At 40.3% G+C, this 24,186-nt stretch overlaps 2 protein-coding genes across 4 annotated transcripts in view; both read right to left on the reverse strand.

Moving 5' to 3' along the window:
• LOC125281624 (ankyrin repeat domain-containing protein 26-like) overlaps positions 1–24,186 on the reverse strand; it is a 564,334-nt gene that overhangs the window by 368,916 nt on the left and 171,232 nt on the right. The window lies entirely within an intron of this gene.
• LOC125281627 (coiled-coil domain-containing protein 144A) overlaps positions 12,029–24,186 on the reverse strand; it is an 81,935-nt gene continuing 69,777 nt past the window's right edge. For all 3 annotated transcript variants that reach the window (XM_057304709.1, XM_057304710.1, XM_057304711.1), the window contains 2 exons: positions 13,390–13,435; positions 12,029–12,264 (listed from right to left, as the gene is read on the reverse strand). In XM_057304709.1, the coding sequence (XP_057160692.1) occupies positions 12,212–12,264; positions 13,390–13,435 (99 nt within the window). In that variant the 3' untranslated portion in view covers positions 12,029–12,211. The remainder of the gene's footprint in view (positions 12,265–13,389; positions 13,436–24,186) is intronic.

Below are 24,186 nucleotides of genomic sequence, written 5' to 3' on the forward strand. Positions count from 1 at the left end.
ATATAGGGCTAGTAACAAAGGAAAAAGGAAAGTCCAGTCTCTTCCTGCAGCATTATTTGAACCTCTTTCACAGCTCAGAATGGCCCCGACTATCATCTGCTAGCGGAAAAGACAAGCAAAATCCTCAAAGGGTAATTCATCATGAAGGTCTGGGCTAACATATGGGCTTCATGTTAAGGTTTTGGGGTGTGAAGGGAAGGGTGTGTGTGGCTAAAGCCAGGAGGCTCAGCTGCCAGAACAGGTTGCTGGTGCTTTGGAACAGCAGCTGAGCATATAAGCACACGTAGTAAACTAAAAAAAGTCGGAACTTTGAAGTCTAACTGTGGATCACCATGAACACTGAGGAATGTGGATCATGCCCTTGCTGGGAGCAAAGGTCAATCCTGGCCCGACTGCAGAATCAGTTTCAATAGCAATGCTGCAGCCATAGACTCAGAGGAAATAAGGGAAGGATAATAATGTCCTTTTTTCCCTCCAAACGACCTGTGAAAGAGGATGGTCTCTTTGGTCTTAGGGAACTCCTTAGGTTCTCGGAAAATTCAAGGGGGGAGTATAGGAGATGGCACTCAAGGGAAAGTATAGGGTTTTCTACTACACTGAACATCTCAAGACCCACGTAACTAGTTAGAAAAAACAAAGATGTTGGGGTGTCTGGGTGGCTCAGTCAGTTAAGCGTCTGCCTTCAGCTCAGGTCACGGATCGAGCCCCACGTCAGGCTCCTGGCTCAGCAGGGAATCTGCTTCTCCCTCTGTCCCAACCCCGCCCATGCTCGCTCTCAAATAAATAAATAAAATCTACAAAAAGAAAGAAAAGAGAAAAAACAGAGATGTAATATTATTTGTACCCCATGCATAACGGTTATACTTGCAATGAAACAGGAACATTTAGGATCCCTAAGGATAAAGGTCTCAATAGTGCTGAGATAAAGAATTGTGTACCCATTGCTACTTGTAACTAGTCTAGCCTGTTTCTTGGTTTCTGGCAAATGACGTGGGCCAACTCTGTGCCATCCCAAAAGTGCCTGAATCAAACTATGAACTCTCATGTTATGTAAGAACTAACAGTTAAATTATTTGAAACTTCAGTTTAGTAATAACATTTTAATGTAAACACTTACACATTAAAACCATTAATAGTAGCATATTCTTCTGCAGTCCATCCCCATTCAGCTTCCAAAGAGATATTAATACCTTTCTGAAGAAGAAGCTTGACTATATCTGTACATTCATAAGTTACAGCAAGCATGAGGGCTGTTCTAAAATGACAGAGAGATAACTTCACCCTTAGGAACTTAAGAGTTATTTAAACTGCTAATTTGATATACTTTATCAGGTTAATATCTTGCCTGCCAGTACAGAATTAACCATTAACATTTTCAAGTGTTCACCTTTGTAAATTACCTCCATGGCTAAAATGAAAGGACAAAAAAGGAGCCTCTTTTCCCACTCGGGTAGGGTAGAAGTTGCTATTTTAAAGTCCTTGGATGAACAAAAAACTATGCTGAGGTCACTTGTCTGAATAGGTGAAGATTTTAAAAAAGATTTCCCCATTTCTTTCTCAATCTGATACAGTGAACTTCCAAGTCATCTAGAGGCCAGGTCTGTATAAAAGCTATTTGCGCGGGCGCCCGGGTGGCTCAGTCATTGAAGTGTCTGCCTTCAGCTCAGGCATGATCTCAGGGTCTTGGGACACAGCCCCAAGTCTGGCTCCCTGCTCTAGCCCCTCCCCTGCTCATGCTCTCTCTCAAATAAATAAAATCTTTAAAAATAAAAAAATTAAAAAGCTATCTGCAGTCTTAAAATAACAGTGTTCATAGTAATGGTAACAAAATAGTCATGCTTGCAGTTATGGATGCTAGGATAAGCCTGTGGTAGGCACTAAACTAAATGCTATCTATATAAAATATTATTTACACACAACCACCCTTGAAGGATATATGATTATCCTCCTTTTCATATCAGGAAATGTATCTGGTGATGATGAGTAATGTGTCCAAAGTCACACACCCAGCAAGTAGGAAAGCTAGGAATTAAACCGACTCCTGTGTCAGTCTAAAGCCCATCTCTTTTCTCTTTATCACCCACCTATGATTTGTCCTCATTAAAGGAAAAGTCTATTCAATTACCGTTATCGTTCGTCCATCTACCCTTCCCAATGAAAAAAACAACAAAAATATATATACTGAACATGAAAAAGGATGATGAGCCCATAGTATCTGGTAATAGTAATTAATAACCACTCAGGGATCATCTAATATCAATATTCTTTAAAAAAAAAAGCATTTTAAAACAAAGAGTCATTCAACAGACAAAACAACTCCTATTTATGTTTAATATGCATCTTTTAAGGAAAATATATTTGAAGTAGAAGTTTCAAAAAATACTATAAAAGGGTTAAAAAGTTCAAAATTGTGTCATAAGTAAAAGAAAAGTTAGGCGTCCACACTTTATAAAGCTAGTAAAACTAACATGAAACCCTTTTAGCTAATATAAAATCATACCAAAAAAAAGGCTGCAAATGACATCAGTTAATAATATGAAGGAATATAAATTCTGCCATATACTGTTCTTCATGTTGCTCCAACAGAATAATTGCTTTATGCCTAACTAATGTCATGTTGACATTTTCACTATATAATTATAAATTAATCCTCTTCTTATTAAGTTAATCTTTCTGACTTAAGTAATTTTTACCACTCTAGAACAATATACAGTTTAAAAAAAAAAAAAAACCAAAACTACTGTACCTGTTATATATATCAATTGCATGTATATTTGCTCCTCTTTCCATTAAAAACTCTACTACTTGCTGTTTGTTTCCAGCTACAGCAACTAAAAATGGTGTGAGGTCTTCCTGTAAACGTGCAAAAGCAATTTATACTTTACAAAAGTACGTATTTCCATACTGAATTTTAAAACTTATAAAGGATCCTCTAAACTTAAACATATAACTTGGAAAGTACTCTCACCCCCTGTGCTTTCACCAGCTCCGTCTTCTCGTTAAAATACCCCTTCTCAGGGGGCCTGGGTGGCTCAGTTGGTTAAGCATCTGCCTTGGGCTCAGGTCGGCTCAGGTCATGATCCCAAGGTCCTGGGATCCAACCCCAAGTCAGGCTTCTTCCTCTCTCTCTACCCACCCCTCTGCTCGTGCTCTCTCTCCCACTCTCTCCCTCAAAGAAATAAATAAAATACTCTTTAAAAACTAAAATAAATTAAATTAAGTAGTCCTCCTCCACCCCTTCAACAGCTTCACTGCAGTCATTCTCCAAAACTCACTTCAAACATTGACTGGTTCCAAGAATCTTGGCTTCTATCACAGTATTTCTCATGGTATACTCTAGTTATTTTATCGCACCCCATCTAAACCAAGAGCTTCTTGAGGAAAGGGATTATTTTTTATCTCTGTATCTCCAAACTCTACAACATAGCAGTAAATGTTTTAAGTATTTTTATTGAGTTAACAACCTAAATGATTATCTCTGGAGTAGTGTTCCTTAAATTATATTCCAAAGAACATATTCTTTGCTGGAAGGTAAGTACTGTGCCCCAATAGAAAGATTCAATGATCATCTATGTTTGAGAAATACTACAAAACTGCACTACATACCTACCGCAAAAGAAATCCATTTAAGTTTGCTTATCCCCATTTGACAATACTTTTTTGTGGCAAACATTAACATTTGAGAAATTAGAGTTTGAGGGATATAGTTTTGAGAGCTTTTCAATAAAGGTGAAGGTTTTCTCCCGGTTATACAAATGTGCTTGATTCTCTTCTGTCAATGGCATCAGGATCCCAGATGTCAACATAAAGCACTCTTTATGTCAACATAAAGCTCCAAATGGGTCACTAAGGAGATGGACTCTGAATTAAAAGAGAGCTTTGGGGCACCTGGGTGGCTCAGTCAGTGAAGCATCTGCCTTTGGCTCAGGTCATGATCCCAGGGTCCTGGGATCCAGCCCTGCATCAGGCTCCCCTGCTTCTCCCTCTCCCTCTCCCTCTGCCCTTCCTCCCTACTCATGTTTCTTCTCTCTCCTTCATGCTCTCTCTCAAAGAAATAAAATATTTATAAAAAATACATCATCAAAGTGAAATCTTAGACAGTTATTTCAAAATATTTTCATTCAGGGCATGCTCAAGCTTCCAAACATGAAAAATTGACCTACCTAGGTCAACCAACAGTGTTTCCGTAAGAGCAGTGGTAGAAGGTAATGCATGTCATAGAAACAGCAGGTGGGCTGCTAAGCGTGGTTATCAACTACTCCCCATGTACAGCTACCACCCCACTGAGGAGCTACACAAGGCTGAGCAGGAGCTACTCTCTAAAATGGGAGAGCCCAGTGTGCTACATGGTGGGCAGAGTAGCTGTGAGCACAAGGACATGCCCCTATAGGATGTCATGACCTGATCCCCTTGCTCTCATCTTCAGAACCTTCACCTGCTGCTTTCTCCTCCCACATGCACTCACCCAAGTTACCCCGCTGGGTCACGCACGGTCTCCCACCCATCCCCAGCAGCACCCATTTCCTAAGCCCATGCACAGTACCCAGCCTCCATCATCTCCTCCCTCCCCTCTAGCCCTTCAATCCTTTGTGGGCTCCGAGCCCACCATCCACTCCCAAGCGCTAATGGGAAGATTTTGTTCTGGGGTGGAAGGGTGGCTGGGAGACAGAACTTTGCCCTTTCCGTGGGCATTACCTTTCTCTAGCCCTCCCTGCCCTGGCCTTGGAGTTGTTTCCATGATGACAGAACTTGATGTATAGAATTCAGTATATATATTATATATATGAATAAATATGTAAATAAAATGTGGCTAAATAATTGATATATATACATATATATATACTTTCAAATACTTTATAAATAAAGTTGATCTGTACCTTGTTTCTTCCTTCAATATCTACATCGTATGAGAGCAGCTTCTCTACTATTGAGACGTTCTGACCAGCAGCAGCATAGTGGAGAGCAGTATTGCCATTATAGTCCATACAATTTGGATCAGCGCCATGTTCTAAAAGGATGGTTACACAGCTCTCCTCTTGGCACTGCACGGCCTGTCAGTATTATACCAATAAAGAGAGTGTAAACTCTGAGAATTTAAAGTAAACATGCCACAAGTTTCACCAATTAGTTATGTTTAAATGCAATACATTTTCATTCTAAGTAATTAAATCAAATCCATCTCAGGCAGACACAGCGGCTACAATATACCTTCATTAGCGGGGTCCTAGCTTCTTGATCATAGAGGTTAAGCTGGCAATTCCTGTCTGCTAGAAAACTCACCACATCTGGATGGCCAGTGGCACAGGCCAAATGGAGAGCAGTCCTATGAAAGTGAAAGAACTTTTTAGGAAATTACAGTGCACTATTTCAAAGCATGCAATTAATTCATGTAATTGTAAACGTGAAATAGCATCTTATTCCTATGACTCCAAAACAAAGACTTAGTTTTCTTTTGAAGAAAGGACAATATTTATTAGTGATCATTCACCACACTAATAAAAGATCAGCCTCTCTGATTAGGTAGAACACGACCTCAGGATTCAGCTCAACTTGGGTTTGAATCCTACTTTAACTCTGTCACTTCATAGTTATCGCTTAGCCTTATCCTCAATTTCCTCATCAACAAAATGGGGATAAAGACAGTTATCTCAGGTTCCCTGCCCTGCTCAGTCTGAAGATCATGTGACTCTTGATCTCGAGGATCCTGAATTCGAGCCCCATGTTGGGGATAGAGATTACTAAAAAATAATAATAATAAATAAATAAAATAAAGAGTAGTGATCTCATCTATGCAAAGTGTTTAGAACAGTTCCTACCACAAATAGCATCTCAAAAATTGTTACATAATATTATGATAACTATTATCGTTACTACTACTATACAAAGACAACACTCCAATTAGGTAAAGTGATACAATTATGCCTACTTTGCAGATACGTTTTAAGGATTCCCAAGAATACTATATTGCAGTGATTCTAAGAGGCTCATTCTGTCACCTTTTAATATCTCTGACATTAGAATGCAATTTATAATTCAAAATGTCTTACAAGTATAAATGGCAGAATTTTTTAAAATTTCTTATTGGTACACAAAATAGTGGGGCATCATACAATCTATGGTGCCTTACATTAAATGAAATAATGATATATACAAGAGGTCTGTTGCAGTTCTAGTCATATGGTTGGCATTTAAAGGAATTTTAGTTCTTGAAAGCATTACGGGAAAAGAGGACTAAAATAATGATTTTTTAAAACTAATTCTTACTCTGATTTTTAATAAACTTTCAGCCAAAGGAAACTCAGGATTCAAATAAACAGCGACAACTCATTTTATTAAATATTTAGATTTACAGGGTCGCCTGGGTGGCACAGCGGTTAAGCATCTGCCTTCGGCTTAGGGCGTGATCCCGGCGTTATGGGATCGAGCCCCACATCAGGCTCCTCCGCTATGAGCCTGCTTCTTCCTCTCCCACTCCCCCTGCTTGTGTTCCCTCTCTCACTGGCTGTCTCTATCTCTGTCAAATAAATAAATAAAATCTTTAAAAAAAATATTTAGATTTATAGATCGTATGAAAATCAAGTATTATCAATTACCAATATGAGTATTTAATACTATTATAAATATCAAAAGGGAAGTTAAAGGTTAATTTCTACAATTTCCTATCTTCAGAAATGTTTTCGTTTGAAAGGAAGGAGGCACAGCTTCAATTGAGATTGAGTCCTAATACTTCGATTTAAAATTTCTCATCTTAGGGGCACCTGGGTGGCTCAGTTCCCTGAGTTTCCGACTCATGGTTTTGGCTCAGGTCATGATCTATTATGGAATAGATCTTTTTTTACAACATCATTGTATAAAAAGACGTCCACTAAAAGTAAAATACACACTTAATTTCTTTTCTATTACTACTGAACTTTGGATAAATCACGCCAAAACTGTCTGTAAAGTGGACCATGCGGGGAATTATGAGTGGGTCCAAAGGCAGCTGAAGCTTTTGTTTTGTTGCTCAGACAGCCTGGGCGCTAGACCCCATGGTGCCGGGCCTCCGGAGCAAAGAGGCCAAGCGCCCTCGGTGACAGGAGGGCTCGGCTCCACAGGCTGGGCCCCGGAAGGTGCGCGCTTCTCGCGGTCCGCCCCACCTCCTCCCCGCGGTCTCGGGCCGCCGGCCTCCAAGTCCCTATTACCTGTGCATTTTATCTCGAGAGTTTATGCTGTTTTTCTTGACCACAGCAAGATGATGCACTTTCTCTACGTCGCCCAGGCAGGCAGCTCTATGAATGTTTCTAAGGTCTTTGTCCCGGATGGTGTACCCCTCCCGGGAGCTGCGGGCCACAGTTCTTTTCTCCCGCCTGAGGAGGCCGAAGCCGTCCCTCAGGGAGCTGGTAACGGGCAGGGATGACTTATCGCCAAAGCTAAAAAGCTTCTTCATTTTTTTACACTTCGCAAATGCTCGGCTTTTCACCACCTCTACAACCCAACACTAGCTGTAGAGATAGGCAAACTGACCTCACCATTACATCACAGTAGCAAAGCTCCGGGGTTTGTTACCGTTGAGCGTAACCAAGCAACAGCGCTAAACACAAACGCGCTTGTGCACTTCAGAGGCTGGTGTCCCTGAGTGAGCACACAAAGGGCCAGCGGCCAACGGTGCCCAAAGCCTATGTGCGAGGCCCAAGCCTCTCAACTCCCAGCGATTACCTGGGAGCAGGGCTGGGGTCCCTTCAAACGCTGGTGGGAGCTGGCTGAGCTTTTCTGCACCTTTGCAGAAGTTAGACTCGCCAGTGTGGAAAAGCAGTCTTTGTATACTACTGCGGCTAGAGTGCATGGATCTTCAGGATGCTGAATGCCTCATCCCCCAGAAAACTTCCTAAAACAAACTCTCCCTCAGTTTACTCCTCTTCCCTGTCCTTCTGGGCGCCAGCCGGTCTCCAGGGAGTTGAGCAGATGCAGCAATAGGCGTTTTCAGGGGCTCCTGGGTGGCTCAGCTTGTTGGGCGTCTGCCTTCCCTGTGCATGAACCCAGGGTCGTGGGATCAAGGCCCCGTCAGGCTCGCGGTGCAGTGGGGCCCTGCTTCTCCTTCTCCCTCTCTGCCTGGTGCTCCGCCTGCTTGTGCTCTCTCACTCTCTCTCTGTGTCAAATAAATAAAACTGTAAAAAAAAGAAAAAAAAGAGGAAAGAAATCTGTTTTCATGGTCAGAGACTTCAGCAATATGTATCACCAAGTGCAAACTTACAAGGGGAAAACTATGCACGTTCTCCAGGTGAACTGAAAACGCGTTTCTGCATGCCTCTTAATCCTCCCATTTGGCCCAGCCTTACATTTACATTTTCTTTTATTTTCTGCTGCTACTTCCCAATTAAATCTTTAATCAGTCCAAGATTTATTTTGGACCATGGTGCTACATATAAGTTTTTTTGTTTTTGGGGGGGGTGTTTGAGAGAATGGGGGGGAGATGATAGGGGGGAAGGGGAGCAGAAGTGGGAGAGGGAGAGAGGAGGAGAGTCTTAAGCAGTCTCCACCCCAAGTGCAGGGGGGTCTGGGGAGAGCGGGAATTGATCTCAGGGCCCTGACATCATAACCTGAGCTGAAATCAAGAGTCAGATGCCTAACCCAGGTGCTCCAACTTTAAGAACTGTCTAAAAAATAAAAGATAGTTCTTTGCTTGTCATACCTAATCCATCTTTTCTCACCTAATTCAAAATTCCACTTCACCATTATTAAATTCTCAGGTATGGTTTTTTCTGTTTCTGGGTTTTGTGTTCTGTTCAGTTGACTAGTAGTCTTCTTCTTGTGTCCGTACTCTACTATTTTAACTTCTTTATAAAATATGTTTTGATATCCATTACAGATCTATAGTTCCCCTTCCTAATCTTCTCTTTCAGTATTCTCTTGGCAATATTTACCTCTACGTTATTTGAGGTGATTATTCTATGTATGCCTGACTTAAGCAGGTGAAACCCTTAAAAGAGGACTCAGCCCTCTCTGCAGCAAAATTCTCCTTCTTGTCCTCATGAAGCAAGCAGCCATATTGAGGAAGCATACATGGCCGAGAACAAGGAACAGCATTGCTATAGACTGAATATCTCTGTCCCCTCACTCCCAAATTCATGTGTTAAATCTGAATGTTCAATGTAATAGTGTTTGGAGGTGGGGGCTTTGAGAAGTGATTAAGTCATGAAGGTGGAACCCTCATGAATGGGATTAGTGCCCTTCTAAAGGAGTCCTGAGAGAGCTCCCCTGGCCCTGTGCCTTATGAGGAAACAGGAGGAAGACCAGCATCCATGAACCAGGAAGCAGGCCCTCACTGGACACTGAATCTGCCAGTGCCTTGATTTTGGACTTCCCAGCCTCCAGAACTGTGAGAAACGATATACTAAGACAGTTGAGCAAGACGGGTGAATTTAAGCTCAATATGCAAAATAATTTTATTTCTATAAGCTAGCAACAAACAGGAAATGAAATTGATTTTTAAATATTTATAATTAGGATCAAAATTATCAAATAACTGGAAATAAATCTAAAAAATATCTGCAAGACCTTTATAGAAACATTTTTAAACATTGAGAGTTAATCAATTAAAATATTGTTTGGAAAACTCAGTATTCTAAATGTCTTTTCCCTATAAACTATTCATAGATTCAATGCGATTCCAATCAGAATCTTGGCTTTGTAAAGCTTGACAAGTTGATTATAAAAGACCTATGGAGCCCTTTCCCCCTTTCTTCTTTGTATTCCTAATTTTTCAGTTCAAAAGCATAGAAACAGGAACAGGGAGCCTGGTGGCCCACAGTGAGGTGTTGGAGCCTGGAGAGAATGGGGAAGGCATAAATGTGGGAGAGCCACCCTGCACAGTGTTGGAACATCCCTGAAAGGTCAACAACATAGAATGTGGTATCACAGACTGAAGGGAAACAACAGCCCAGCATGGGTTTTCAGAGCCTTGTGGGGGCAGTAAATCTGCAGAAGAGGTGGCCTGGCACAGAGTGTCTGAGAAAGGAGATAGTTACACGTCTCAAAGTACTTCTGCATAAAATACTAATGAATTGTAAAGTAGAAAGTTAACAGTCCAGAGGAGAAACCTGGCAGATACTACCTCCAGTGATCAACATTAACATCACCAACAACGGGACAAATCAAAATTGTAGGTCACATGAGAGGATGCAATGAGTAGAGGGCCACTTCAGTCATACCCTTGCTAAAAATGTGTGATCCGAAATTTTTAAAGATTTTTTTAAATTTGTCAGAGAGAGAAAGGAGAGAGAAAAAAAACAAACAAACAGGGGGAGCAGTAGGCAGAGGGAGAAGCAGGCTCCTCACTGAGCTAGGAGCCTGATGCGGGACTTGATCCCAGGACCCTGGGATCATGACCTGAGCTGAAGGCAGCCGCTTAACCAACTGAGCCACCCAGATGTCCCTGATCTGAATTTTATCACAAGGAAACACAAGAAAAACCCACATTGAAAGACATTCTACATTACTGCAATCAACTCCTCAAAAGATTAAAAGTCATGAAAATCAAGGAAAGACTAAGGAACCCTTCTAAACTGAAAGAGACTAAGACACACAACATCTGAATTAAATACATGGCTCTGAACAGGACCTTCCTTGCTAGAAAGGATATTACAGACAAGTAACAAGACTTAAAAAGAATATGAGGATTAAATGATAGAACGTATAGGGCGCCTGGGTGGCTCAGTCGGTTAAGCATCTGCCTTCGGCTCAGGTCATGATCCCAGAGTCCTGGCATCAAGACCCGCATCAGGCTCTCTGTTCAGCAGGGAGCCTGCTTCTCCCTCTCCCTCTGCCTGCCGCTCTGCCTACTTGTGCTCTCGCTGTCTCTCTCTCTGCCAAATAAAGAAATAAAATCTTAAAAAAAAAAAAAAAAGAATATACAGTGGACACGGCTTGAATGGGTGCACTTATACGCAGATTTTTTTCAATAAATACATGACAGTACTGTAAATGTATTTTCTCTTCCTTATGATTTTAATAACCTTTTCTTTTCTCTAGCTTACTTTGTTGTAAGATTATAGTATGGAATACATATAACATACAAAACACAGGTTAATCGACTGTTCTGGTACCAGTAAGTTATCCGGTAACAGCAGATTATTAGTAGTTAAGGCTTTGGGAGTCAAAAGTTATTCATGTATTTCTGACTGCAAACGGTCAGTGCCCCTAACCCCCACATCATTCAAGGGTCAATTGTATTAGAGTTCATTGTCTGTTTGTCAGGGTTGTATGGTAATTATGTGGAATGTACTGACTTGTAGGATATAAATGCTATGGGAATCAGGCATAATGTAACAATTGCAAATGGTTCTGGGGGAAAAATTCTTTTTTTCCCTCTAATTTTTCTTTTCTCTAATTTTAAGACTGTTCTCAAAAAGTAAATAAAAAATAAACAGAAAAGGTAAAAAGCCTTAGGCAAATCTTCTTTCACCATGAGGAAAGAGCTATGAATCAGTATTTAGGGGCGCCTGGGTGGCACAGCGGTTGAGCGTCTGCCTTCGGCTCAGGGCGTGATTCCGGCGTTGCGGGATCGAGCCCCACATCAGGCTCCTCTGCTATGAGCCTGCTTCTTCCTCTCCCACTCCCCCTGCTTGTGTTCCCTCTCTCGCTGGCTGTCTCTGTCTCTGTCAAATAAATAAATAAATAAATCTTTAAAAAAAAAAAATCAGTATTTAAACTTAAAATTATGCATAGGTTTTATGGCACTATAAAAATTGTAATGCGTACAAACATTGACAATAGCCTTAGCAGCAATATATCAAAATGATGTCTGTCTAAATCCCCAGGTCCATATGTAGTAATAAGAATTGGAAAATACAAAAAAGCTATCAGTTAACACCACTGAAGTATTAATGACAACTTGGTTGGTTGGGTGCTGTTTAAAAAGCTGGTATTTGGGAAGCTTGAAGCACGTAAAACCCAATAGTGCTGGTTTCCATGTATAAAATCTGCTTAAAAGTTCATTAGGTGCCAAGAAACACAGCTTAAAATATTATATAAACTTTCATTACACACATGGTTCAAAACATCTTCCTTTAATAAAGATTTTTGCACAGCATACATTTAATAGGAAACACGTATAATGTTATATAAACATCCAGTAAATACATTTTTACTATTTATCTTTCAGATCCTATAACGGCTCCTCGAATTCTGTAAAAAGCCTTCTGATGTTTTCCATAGAACTTGATTTAGATGTGATTCAGAAGAAAGACGAGGTATAATAGGATGAATCTGATTCCAATTCAGCAGCAGCTGAAAAGAAAAAGAATTCTATTCTTTATCTAAAATACTTCGTGGTTAACTACAAGTTAGTAAAAAACAAAGTTGAAGCTTTATGAGTGTTAAGAATAATGAAAAATATCTACATACAGCTACAAAATAAAATACAAGATTCCTTTTAAATATATTTTGCTCATGGTTGCCACTGAGTTAATTGCTATTGTGGACAAATATCAGAGCTTCTGGTTTTCTCATTACAAGAGGAAATGACAAGGTGATGACAGAGCCCACCCCTGAACAATCATATACTATGAACTGAAAAATCTAACAGGCAATTTGCAGCGTTGAATATACCATGACAGGTATAAAATAAGACACTGTAAGAGCACACAGAAGGGACATCCTAGTTTTCTACCAATATTGTCTGCTTTTGGTGGAGGTGACATGTAAGCTGATACCTGAAGGACGAGGAAAAAGGGTGCCAGGTAGAGGGAAGACGCATATACAAAGAACATACACAAAGAGTGAGGAAGAACACTTGTGGAGTTGCAAGCAGTCTACGCTGAAGAGGCGCTAGAGCAAAGCAGCACAGTAGGGTAAGCAGCACAAGAGAAGGCTGAATAATCTGGCAAGAACCAAATTGATCTGAGTGTTTTTATTCTACGTAAGGAACTTGGAATTTTACCCAATGGCAAAAGGTCAACCAATGACAAATCAATCACTGGAGATTTAAATGTCACCTGTCAAGTGACAGCTATATGAACTACAATATGAACTATAATTGCTTCACTAAGTGTTACTAAGACAAGTCTGGTTTTTTTGGTCTTATACCACTAGCAGAAACAAGAATTTGAGAAAGCCCACATATTCAGGGTGACAGTTCCACAGGAATGGAAGAAGTGAAGGAAGAGTATAGCCAGAAATAATAACAGATACATAGACATTTGGGGATTTTTTTTTAAAAGTCTGAAACACGATGACTAAATGAGGAATAAGTATGTTCTTCAGTATGGTTATGTCTTACATTTTTTATTAGATATACATAAAAAACATTAATGTAGTACCTATTACCCAAACAATGGAAAGAGATGCCATTGACTATTCATAGTTTATTTCAGAAATCGATGACCATCTTAATTCATAAATTTGGCAACATACCTGCCTTTAGTTCTCTAGATATTCTTTTTTCGAACTCCTTCTGCACCTGAAATAAGTCAAATATTATTTAGAATGTCATGTTAAACAAGGGATATTATTTTAGGAACTATATATATCTTATGAAATGTGGTCTTCAAATAACACTTGCAGAGACTACAACTAAATTAGGGATTGCTTAAATAGAAAAATAATCACGTAAATAAAATAAAATAAATCCCTACTTATTTTAATCTTAGGTAACTGAGAAGAAACATATGGAATGCTATTTAGATGAATCTGATAAAAAGTACCTTTAATATTGGTCTATTGAATACACAGAATTCTGGAAGAGGAGGAAGATGGCGGAGGAGGAGGGGACCATCGTTTCGTCCACTCCGTGGAATTCAGCTAGATAGCTTTCAAATGACTCTTAACGCCTGTGAGCTCAACCTGAGATCTAAGAAAAGAACGGTTGCAATTCTACAGATAGAAAAGCGACCACTTTCTGCAAGGTAGGAGGTGCGGAGATGCGAATGCGAGGGGATATATGGGAAGATAAACCGTAAGGGGAGGGAGCATCCACAAGCCAGCTTTCAGAAAGTGATATAGCAGTCGTGTGCAAATTGGAACTTTTAGAAGTCTGCTCCGGTGAGGGACATCCCTGCTTGAAAGGCACTCAGGTGGAGAAACAGGGTGGAATCCTAGGTGGGACAGCCCGGGCTCAGGATCCCCGGAATCACAGAAAGAACACGGCTGTCTGAGTGTGGGAGAGTTCCCAGGCATCTGAGCAGGGAAGCCGGCTGCAACCAGTGAGCGGAGGAGGGGGCTTTCAGCTGGGTGTTGCCATAAACCATGAACTGCCAAGGGTTGGGCGACTGCTCTCAGAGTGGTGGCCCAACAAGCGGCAGAACCAGGGCAAGACCTCCCTCCCACCCCCTGGAGGAGCGGTGTGAATGCATGCCACAGGAGGCAACAAAGTTTGGAAACTCCAAAGGGGGTGGCGGGGCTGAGATAAAAATGCTCGGTCACAGGCTGGGGGTACACAGAGTGCAGACAGAAACCAGGGAGACAGAAGTGTCTGACAGCTTCTCCGTGAGGGCACACTGAAGAGTAGAGGGTGCCAGCATCCAGCTCCAGGGCTGGACACTGGGAGGCTGACATTTCCATTCTCATGCTCTAAAGTGGTGCGGAAAGCCTTCAGGGAACAAAAGCCACATAGAGCAATCCGGAGCAGATGACTCAGCCCGGCCCCCCTGGCAAGGGCAGTGCAATACAGCCGGGGAAACGACCCCTGAGAATCAGCGCAGCAGGCCCTTCCCTCAGAAAACCAGCAAGAACATCCCAGTAAGACCAAGTTTACAGAGCACACGGAACTGCAGAACTCCAGCACGAGGGGAAAATGCTATAAAGAATTCCTGGCTTTTTCTCATGATTCCTTAATCTTTCCACTTTAATTTTCTATTTCCTTTTCATTTTCTTATTTTGGCAACTCGTTTTTTTCCCAACTTTTTAAATTTTCATTTTTATACTTACGTTCTATCCTTTCATTGTATTTAACTTTATTTTTGCATATGTAGTTTCTCCTCACAAACAGACCAAAATACACCCAGAGTCTAGTGTATTACTCTGTTCTCATCTCCTACCTGATTATATTCTTTCCCTTTTTTAATTTTTATTTTATTTACTTCTTTGGTTTCAGGTCTCTTCTGATTTATTAGGAGTATATTTCTCTGGGGTCATTGTTGCTAGTTTAGTATTTTGTGCTCTCGTTCATCTATTCTTCTATGGACAGAATGACTAGATGGAAAAACTCACCTCAAAGACGAGAACAAGAGGCAGTACTGACTGTCAGGGACCTAATCAGTACGGATATAAGTAAGATGGTGGAACTAGACTTCAAAATAACAATTATAAAGATACTAGCTGGGCTTGAAAAACGCACAGAAGACACTAGGGAATCCCTTTCTGGAGAAATAAAAGAAATAAAATCTTAAGAAATCGAAATCAAAAGGCCATTAATGAGACACAATCATAAATGGAGGCTCTACTTCGGGAAAACCGTATGGAGGTTCCTCAAGACGTTAAAAATAGAGCTACCATATGACCCAGTCATGGTACGACAAGGATTTACCCCAAAGATGCAAACGTAGGGATCTGAAGGGGCACCTAGACACCAATGTCTACAGCAGCAATGTCCACAACAGCCAAACTGTGGAAACAGCCCAAATGTCCATCAACAGATGAATGGATAAAGAAGATGTGGTATATATAAATACAATGGAATAGTACTCAGCCATGAAAAACCATGAAATCTTACAATTTACTTGATGTAGATGGAAATGGAGGGTATTATCCTGAGAGAAATAAGTCAATCAGAGAAAGACAATTATCATATGGTTTCCTACCTATGTGGTATATGAGAAACAGTGCCGAGGATCATAGGGGAAGGGAGGGAAAACTAAATGGCAAGAAATCAGAGAGGGAGACAAACCATGAGAGGCTCTTAACTATAGGAAACAAACTGAGATTTCCTGGAGGGGAGGTGGGTGGAGGTTGGGGTAACTGGGTGATGGGGCATGAAGGAGGGCACGTGATGTGTAGAGCACTGGGTGTTAAACACAACTGATAATTAACTGAACACTACATCTGAAACTAATGATATATCATGTGTCAGATAACTGAATAGGAATTTTTAAAAAATTTATCACATACATAATGGGTAAGGTGAAATAAAACACTATTTGCTTATCTTTTCCAGACTTTTTGAGCTATAATTAACTAACAAAAATGATATATTTAAAATTTTAAAAATTGGAGGCTGTAACTGCTAGGAGAAATGAGGCAGAAAGGACAAGTAGAGATATGAAGACAAAATGAGGGAGAATAAAGAAGCTGAGAAAAAAGAAACGACTGGATCACGAGGGGAGAATTCGAGAGATAAGTGATACCATAAAGCAAAACAATATTAGAATAATTGGGATCCCAGAAGAGGAAAGAGGAGGTGGCAGAAGGTATATTTGAGAAATTACAGCAGAGAACTTCCCTAATCTGGGAAGGAAACAGGTATTTAAATCCAGGAGGCACAGAGAACCCCCTCCAACATCAATAAAAATAGGTAAACAGCTCGACATACAGTAGTGAAGCTTGCAAATTTCAGAGACAAAGAGAAAATCCTGAAAGCAGCTCGGGACAAGAGGTCCTTAACCGACAAGGGTGAAAACATAAGGCTGGTGGGCAGGCCTGTCCACACAGAGCTGGCAGGCCAGAAAGGACGGGCATGATATATTCAATGTGCTAAATGGTAAAAATATGCAGCCAAGAACACATTATCCAGCAAGGCTGTCATTCAAAATAGAAGGAGAGATACAGAGTTTCCAGGACAAACAGAACCTAGAAAATTTGTGAGCACTAAACCAGCCCTGCAAGAAATATTAAAGGGGATCCTTGAAGCCAAGTGAGAGCAACAAAGTAACACAGACCAGAAAGGAACAGAGACAATATACAGAAACAGTGACATTATAGATAATACAATGGCACTAAATTCATATCTTTCAACAGTGACCCTGAATGTAAATGGGTCAAAAGCCCCAATCAACAGACACAGGGTATCAGATTGGATAAAAAAGCAAGGCCCATTGATAGGCTCTCTGCAAGAGACTCGTTTTAGACCCAAGGACACCTCCCGATTGAAAGTGAGGAGGTGCAAAACCATTTATCATGCTAATGGACATCAAAAGAAAGCTGGGGTAGCAATCCTTATATCAGACAAATTAGATTTTAAACCACAGACTGTAATAAGAGATGAGGAAGGACACTATCATAATTAAAGGGTCTATCCAACAAGAAGATCTAACAATTGTAAATATTTATGCCCCTAACATGGGGGCAACCTACTATATAAACCAATTAATAACAAAATTAGAGAAACACATCAATGATGATACAATAATAGTAGGTAGGGGACTTTAACGCCCCACCCGCTGCAATGGATAGATCACCTAAGCAAAAGATAACAAAGAACAAGGGCTTTGAATGACACACTGGACCAGATGGACTTCATGGATATATTCAGAGCATTTCATCCTAAAGCAACAGGATACACATTCTTCTCAGGTGCACATGGAACACTCTCCAGAGTAGATTTTCACACACTGGGTTCAAATCAGGACTCAACCAGGGCAAAAAGATGGAGATTATGCCATGCATATTTTCAGAACACAATGCTTTAAAATTTGAACTCGGTCAGAAGAAAAAATTTGGAAGGACACAAATACATGGAGGTTCAAGAGCATCCTACTAAACAATGAATGGGTCAACCAGGAAATTAAAGAAGAATGAAAAGAATTCATGGAAACAAAGGAAAATGATAACACAACTGTTCAAAACCCATGGGATGCAGCAAAAGCGGTTCTCAGAGGGAAGCATAGAGCAATGCAGGTCTTTCTCAAGAAACAAGAAAGGTCCTAAATACACAACCTAACCTTACACCTAAAGGAGCTGGAGAAAAAACAGCAATTAAAGCCTAAATGCAGCGGGAGAAGAGAATTAATAACGACCAGAGCAGAAATCAATGAAATTGAAACCAAAAGAACAGTAGAACACAGCAACAAAACTGGGAGCTGGTTAAGAATTAGTAAGATCAGGGCTCCTGCGTGGCACAGTGGTTAAGCGTCTGCCTTCGGCTCAGGGCGTGATCCCAGCATTGTGGGATCGAGCCCCACATCAGGCTCCTCTGCTATGAGCCTGCTTCTTCCTCTCCCACTCCCCCTGCTTGTATTCCCTCTCTCGCTGGCTGTCTCTATCTCTGTCAAATAAATAAAATCTTAAAAAAAAAAAAAAGAATTAGTAAGATTGATAAACCCCTGGCCAGACTTAGCAAAAAGAAGAGAGAAAGGATCCAAATAAATAAATCACGAATGAAAGAGGAGAGATCACAACCAGCACCAAGGAAATACAAACAATTTTAAGGAACATAGTAGGAACAACTACAGGCCAACAAACTAGGCAATCTGGAAGAAATGGATGCATTCCTAGAGACGTATAAACTACCAAAACTGAAACAGGAAGAAACAGAAAACCTGAACAGTCCCGTAACCAGCAAGGAAAATTGAAGCAGTTATCAAAAATCTCCCAACAAACAAAACTCCAAGGCTGATGGCTTCCTTGGGGAGTTCTACCAAACATTTAAAGAGGAATTAATACCTATTCTTCTGAAGCCGTTTCAAAAATATAGAAATGGGAGGAAAACGTCCAAACTCTTCCTATGACACCAGCATTACCTTGATCCCCAAACCAGACAAACACCCCACCGAAAAGGAGAATTACAGACCAATATCCCTGATGAACACGGACACAAAAACTCTCACCAAGATACTAGCCAACAGGATCCATCAGTACATTAAAAGGATTATTCACCACAACCAAGTGGGATTTATTCCTGGGCTGCAAGGATGGTTCAACATCCGCAAATCAATCAATGTGATATGCTACTTTAAGGAAAGAAAGGACAAGGACCACTTGATCCTCTCGATAGACACAAAAAAGCAACTGACAAAGTACAGCATCCTTTCTTGATTAAAATTCTTCACGGGGGTGCCTGGGTGGCACAGCGGTTAAGCGTCCGCCTTCAGGTCAGGGCGTGATCCCGGCATTCTGGGATCGAGCCCCACATCAGGTTCCTCCGTGATGAGCCTGCTTCTTCCTCTCCCACTCCCACTGCTTGTGTTCCCTCTCTCGCTGGCTGTGTCTATCTCTGTCAAATAAATAAATAAAATCTTTAAAAAAAAAAAAAACTCTTCACGGTGCAGGGATAGATGGAACAGAACCTCAAGATCATAAAAGCCATCTTCAAAAAGCCCACAGGGAATATCATTCTCCATGGGGAAGAAACGAGGGCTTTTCCCTAAGGTCGGGAGCACGGCAGGGATGTCCACTCTCACCACTGTTGTTCAACATAGTACTAGAAGTCCTAGCCTCAGCAATCAGATAACAAAAAGAAATAAAAGGCATCCGAATCCGCAAAGAAGTCAAACTCGCACTCTTTGCAGACGACGTAATACTCTATGTGGAAAACCCAAAGACTCCACCCCAAACTTGTTAGAACTCATACAGGAATTCTGCAAACTGGCAGGATAGAAAATCAGTGCACAGACATCAGTTGCATTTCTATAGACTAACGAAGAGACAGAAGAAAGAGAAATTAAGGAGTCAAACCCATTTACAATTGCACCAAAACCCGTAAGATTAGAAATCAGAAATAAACCTAACCAAAGAGGCAAAGGCTCTGTACTCTCAAAACTCTAGAACACTCATGAGAGAAACTGAGGAAACCACAAAGAAATGGAAATACATTCCTCGCTCATGGACTGGAAGAACAAATATTGTTAAAATGCTATGCCACCTAGAGCAGTCTATACCTTCAATCCAATCCCTATCAAGATACCATCAACTTTTTTCACAGAGCTGGAACAAATAATCCTAAAATTTGTATGGAACCAGAAAAGAACCTGCATAGCCAAAGGAATGTTGAAAAAGAAAACCAAAGCTCGTGGCATCACAATTCCGGATTTCAAGCTCTGTGACAAAGCTGTAATCATCAAGACAGTATGGTACTGGCACAAAAACATTCTGTTTCTTTGGCCAATGAAACACAATAGAGACCCCAGAAATGGACCCTCAACTCTATGGTCAACTAATCTTTGACAAAGCAGGAAAGAACAGCCAGTGGAAAAAAGACAGTCTCTTCAACAAATGGTGTTGGGAAAATTGGACAGCCACATGCAGAAGAATGAAACGGGACCATTTTCTTACACCATACACAAAAATAGACTCAAACTGGATGGAAGACCTAAGTGGGAGACAGGAACCCATCAAAATCCTAGAGGAGAACATAGGCAGCCACCTCTGTGACCTCAGCCGCAGCAACTTCTTGCTAGACAGGTCTCCAAAGGCAAGGGAAACAAAGACTTCATCAAGATAAAAAGCTTTTGCACAGCAATGGAAGCAGTCGCTGGCACCAAAAGACAACCACGGAATGGGAGACGATATTTGCAAACGACATATCAGTTAGAGGGCTAGTATCCAAAATCTATAAAGAACTTATCAAACTCAACACCCAAAAAACAAATAATCCAGGCAAGAAATGGGTGGAAGACGTGAACACACATTTCTCCAAAGAAGACATACAAATGGCCAAAAGACACATGAAAAAATGCTCACCATCACTCGGCATCGGGGAAATGAATACAAATCAAAACCACAATGAGATTTCACTTCACACCAGTCAGAATGGCTAAAATGAGCAAGTCAGGAAACGACAGATGTTGGCAGGGATGCAGAAGAAGGGAACCCTCTTACACTGTTGGTGGGAATGCAAGCTGGCACGGCCACTCTGGAAAACAGTATGGAGGTTCCTCAGAAAGTTGAAAATAGAGCTACCCAACGACCCAGCAATTGCACTAGTAGGGATTTATCCCAAAGATACAAATGTAATGATCTGAAGGGGCACCTGCACCCCAATGTTTATAGCAGCAATTTTATTTTGAGAGATAAAGAGAGAGAGAGCGGGAGCACAAGTGGGAGGAGGAACAGAGGGAGTGGAAGCAGCAGACTTCCCACTGAGCAGACAGCCTGAAGTGGGCGGGGCTCTATCCCAGGACCCTGGAATTATGACCTGAGCTGAAGGCAGGCACTCAACTGACTGAGTCCCCAGGAACCCCAGTACCCTACTTTAGACCTCATTTTGGGCATTCAATGAGAGGATACCTTTTATAAGAAAGGTCTAAGAAAGAATATTCTAGATGGGAATACTTGTAATATACAGTTGATCCTTGACCAACATGGGTTTGAACTGTGCAGGTCTACTCGACTTACACGTAGACTTTTTTTGATACAATATGTATTAGTGTATTTTCTCTTCCTGCTGTTTTTCCCGGTAACATTTTTTTCTCTAGTTTATTTTAGGGTGAGAATATAGTATATAACACATGTAATGTACAAAACATGGGTTAATGGACTATTTATGTTATCGGTAAGGCTTCCAGTCACCAGTAGGCTATTAGTAGTTTAGTTTTTTGGGTTCCACGTGTAAGGGAAATCATATGGTATTTACCTTTCTCTGAGTTATCTCACTTAGCATAATACTAGTTCTTATTTTTTTTTAAGATTTTTTAAATTTATTTATTCGACAGAGATAGAGACAGCCAGCGAGAGAGGGAACACAAGCAGAAGGAGTGGGAGAGGAAGAAGCAGGCTCATAGCGGAGAAGCCTGATGTGGGGCTCGATCCCACAAGCATAATACTAGTTCTACCAATGTCACAAATGGCAAGATCCCATTCTTTTTTATAGCTGACTAATATTTCACTGTATACATATAACACATCTTCTTTATCCATTCATCTGTTGATGGACACTGAGGTTGCCTCCATCCTTTGCTTATTGTAAATAATGTTTCAAAAAAACATAGGGGTGCGTACAACTTTTCGAATTAGTGTTTTCATTTTCTTTGGGTAAATGCCAGTAGTGGAATTACTGAATTGTACTGTATTTCTATTTTTAATTTTTTGAGAAACCGTAACACTTTTTGACCATAACATTATATTCCGGCCTTATAAAATGAATAATCTGACAACATTACAAGACAGGCCTTGTAAAATTAGTAACTCAATACCACTTGATGGGAGAAGCTTTTATTGAAGCATTTTATAATACCATTAATAAATACTATGTAAGATATAAACCACTTTTTATACGGTGTGACTTAAAGAACTATCAAGGTAATGTTATTATCTTTTCCCCCAAAAGCTCTTTTCCTAAATATTTACTTCTGGGACCTGTGTTTATTTCCAGGTGAGAACTGTGTTTAGATGGTAGAAACAGCTTGAGGTCCATTAATAAAGAGAACACATTTGCAATTTTATTTATACTTTTCCATTTATCAAAAACATAGGAGGTTAAGAAAATTATACACAGAAAAACAATGTACAATGTATCAGCAAATTTTAATCCAAAGAATTATTAACTAGAAGGATTTTCTCATAAGTGTCAGGTTTCAAACTATCGCCCATAGAAATCTAAGGTTCCACTGGGGACACAGCAGGATTGAGGGACAAGGAAGTCTACAGGTGTAGTCTCATCTCTCCTTTAGCTAAAGAGCTCTACTTGTCTCTGTTTTATATAATACAGTTTAATGCAAAAAAAAATTAAGTTCTATTTTTTGAAAAAAAATTTTTTTCCAATGGTATGGAAGTCACTAACTTAGTCAAAGTTCCTAATTTCACAGAGGAGACAAAAAGGCCTCAGAGAGATTGTAGTTTGCCTGAGGTCAAAAACCCACCTAGTTGCAGGCCAGGAATGTGCTAATTTAGGTCTTACTGAGCCTAGAGTTTTATGCCAATTACTTCCCCATAGTCAGGAAAAACACATGTGTTTTTAAGGATAACTCAGAGAAAATGAATATATAAAACTTTGTCATGTGGCTCAATAACGTTTAGGCATTAGGCACAACATAACTTTCTAACTAAATTATAAATGTTGAAGTCATGAACAAACATAAAAGAACAGAAGTTATCTTAACTCCTATTAGTAACAGTCAATATACTCAATTTATAAGCACAAAGTTTTTTAACCACAGGACAGGGAACTTGAAGGAGAAAATCTTTAGTTGAACCAAAGAACCTGAAGCTGAGGAAATTCTTCCTTGAAAGAATTATTCATTTCCTTCAAATAAAACTTGGTTTTAGCAAAATCAACCAATAAATGAGTTACCTGTGTTGTGAGTTATTTATAGCAAAATTTAAAACACAAAACAGATTTCTCCTTACCATCTAGCATGCCCTGTCCGACCTCTCATCATTAGTTGGTATGTACAAAAGACATGACTAACTTTAATTACAATTGAAGTCCAGTCAGAAATTATAGGTAAATCTTCATTTCCATGTGAGGACTTTTCTCTACCTTCCTCACGACAGGAAGGGAGATGTACCTAATGGGTGAATTGGGGAGAAGGCACTAAGCAGTGCGTACGTGGTTGCAAATCTCTTCTCTGAAAAGATGTGCCTGCCACAGTAACATCAATTCAGGCCTGTTCTCATCTTTTTGGGATGGGCATCTAACATTTGTTCCCCCCGTTTACAACTGTGTGCGGAAGTGCCTAATTTGGGATAAAGTATTGGGAAGCTCACTGTGGCTACATGCCTAAACCACATCCTCCAATTTGTTAGTATGTATCGGTAATAAAGTTACTAAGCTTATCTCCATCTGCCTGACTCCTGTGTTCTCAACTTAGAAAAAGAAGAGCAACGCCATCTGCCACCTACCCCACCACAGTTCCAAGAAAAATGGCCAGACAACACTTAGAAATGCTTTCTTCCTTGACTTCATAACGAACATTCATTGTTCAAAGCCACATACTTTAAAGAGGGAAAAAGTTGACAAGAACAATTTCTGAAGCAAACATAGAAAGTCAGACAGAATGAGGAGACAGAGGAATATGTGCCAAATGAAAGACCAATACAAGGCTTCAGAAAAATAACTAAATGAAAAAGAGATAGGTTATCTACCTGATAGAGTTCAAAGTAATGGTCATAAAGATGCTCAGCAAACTTGGGAGAAGAATGGATGGATTCAGTGAGAACTCCAAGAAAGAGAAAATATAAAGAAGAACCAATCAGAGCTGAAGAATACAATAACTGCAATGAAAAATACACCAGAGGGAATCACCAGCAGAGTAAAAGCTGCAGAAGAACAGATGAGTGATCTGCAAGATAGGGTAGTAGAAACGATCCAAGCCAAAAAGAAAAAAGAATTTTAGAAATGAG

Source organism: Ursus arctos, unplaced genomic scaffold, assembly GCF_023065955.2.
Source record: "Ursus arctos isolate Adak ecotype North America unplaced genomic scaffold, UrsArc2.0 scaffold_30, whole genome shotgun sequence".
In the NCBI taxonomy this organism is placed as follows: domain Eukaryota; kingdom Metazoa; phylum Chordata; class Mammalia; order Carnivora; family Ursidae; genus Ursus; species Ursus arctos.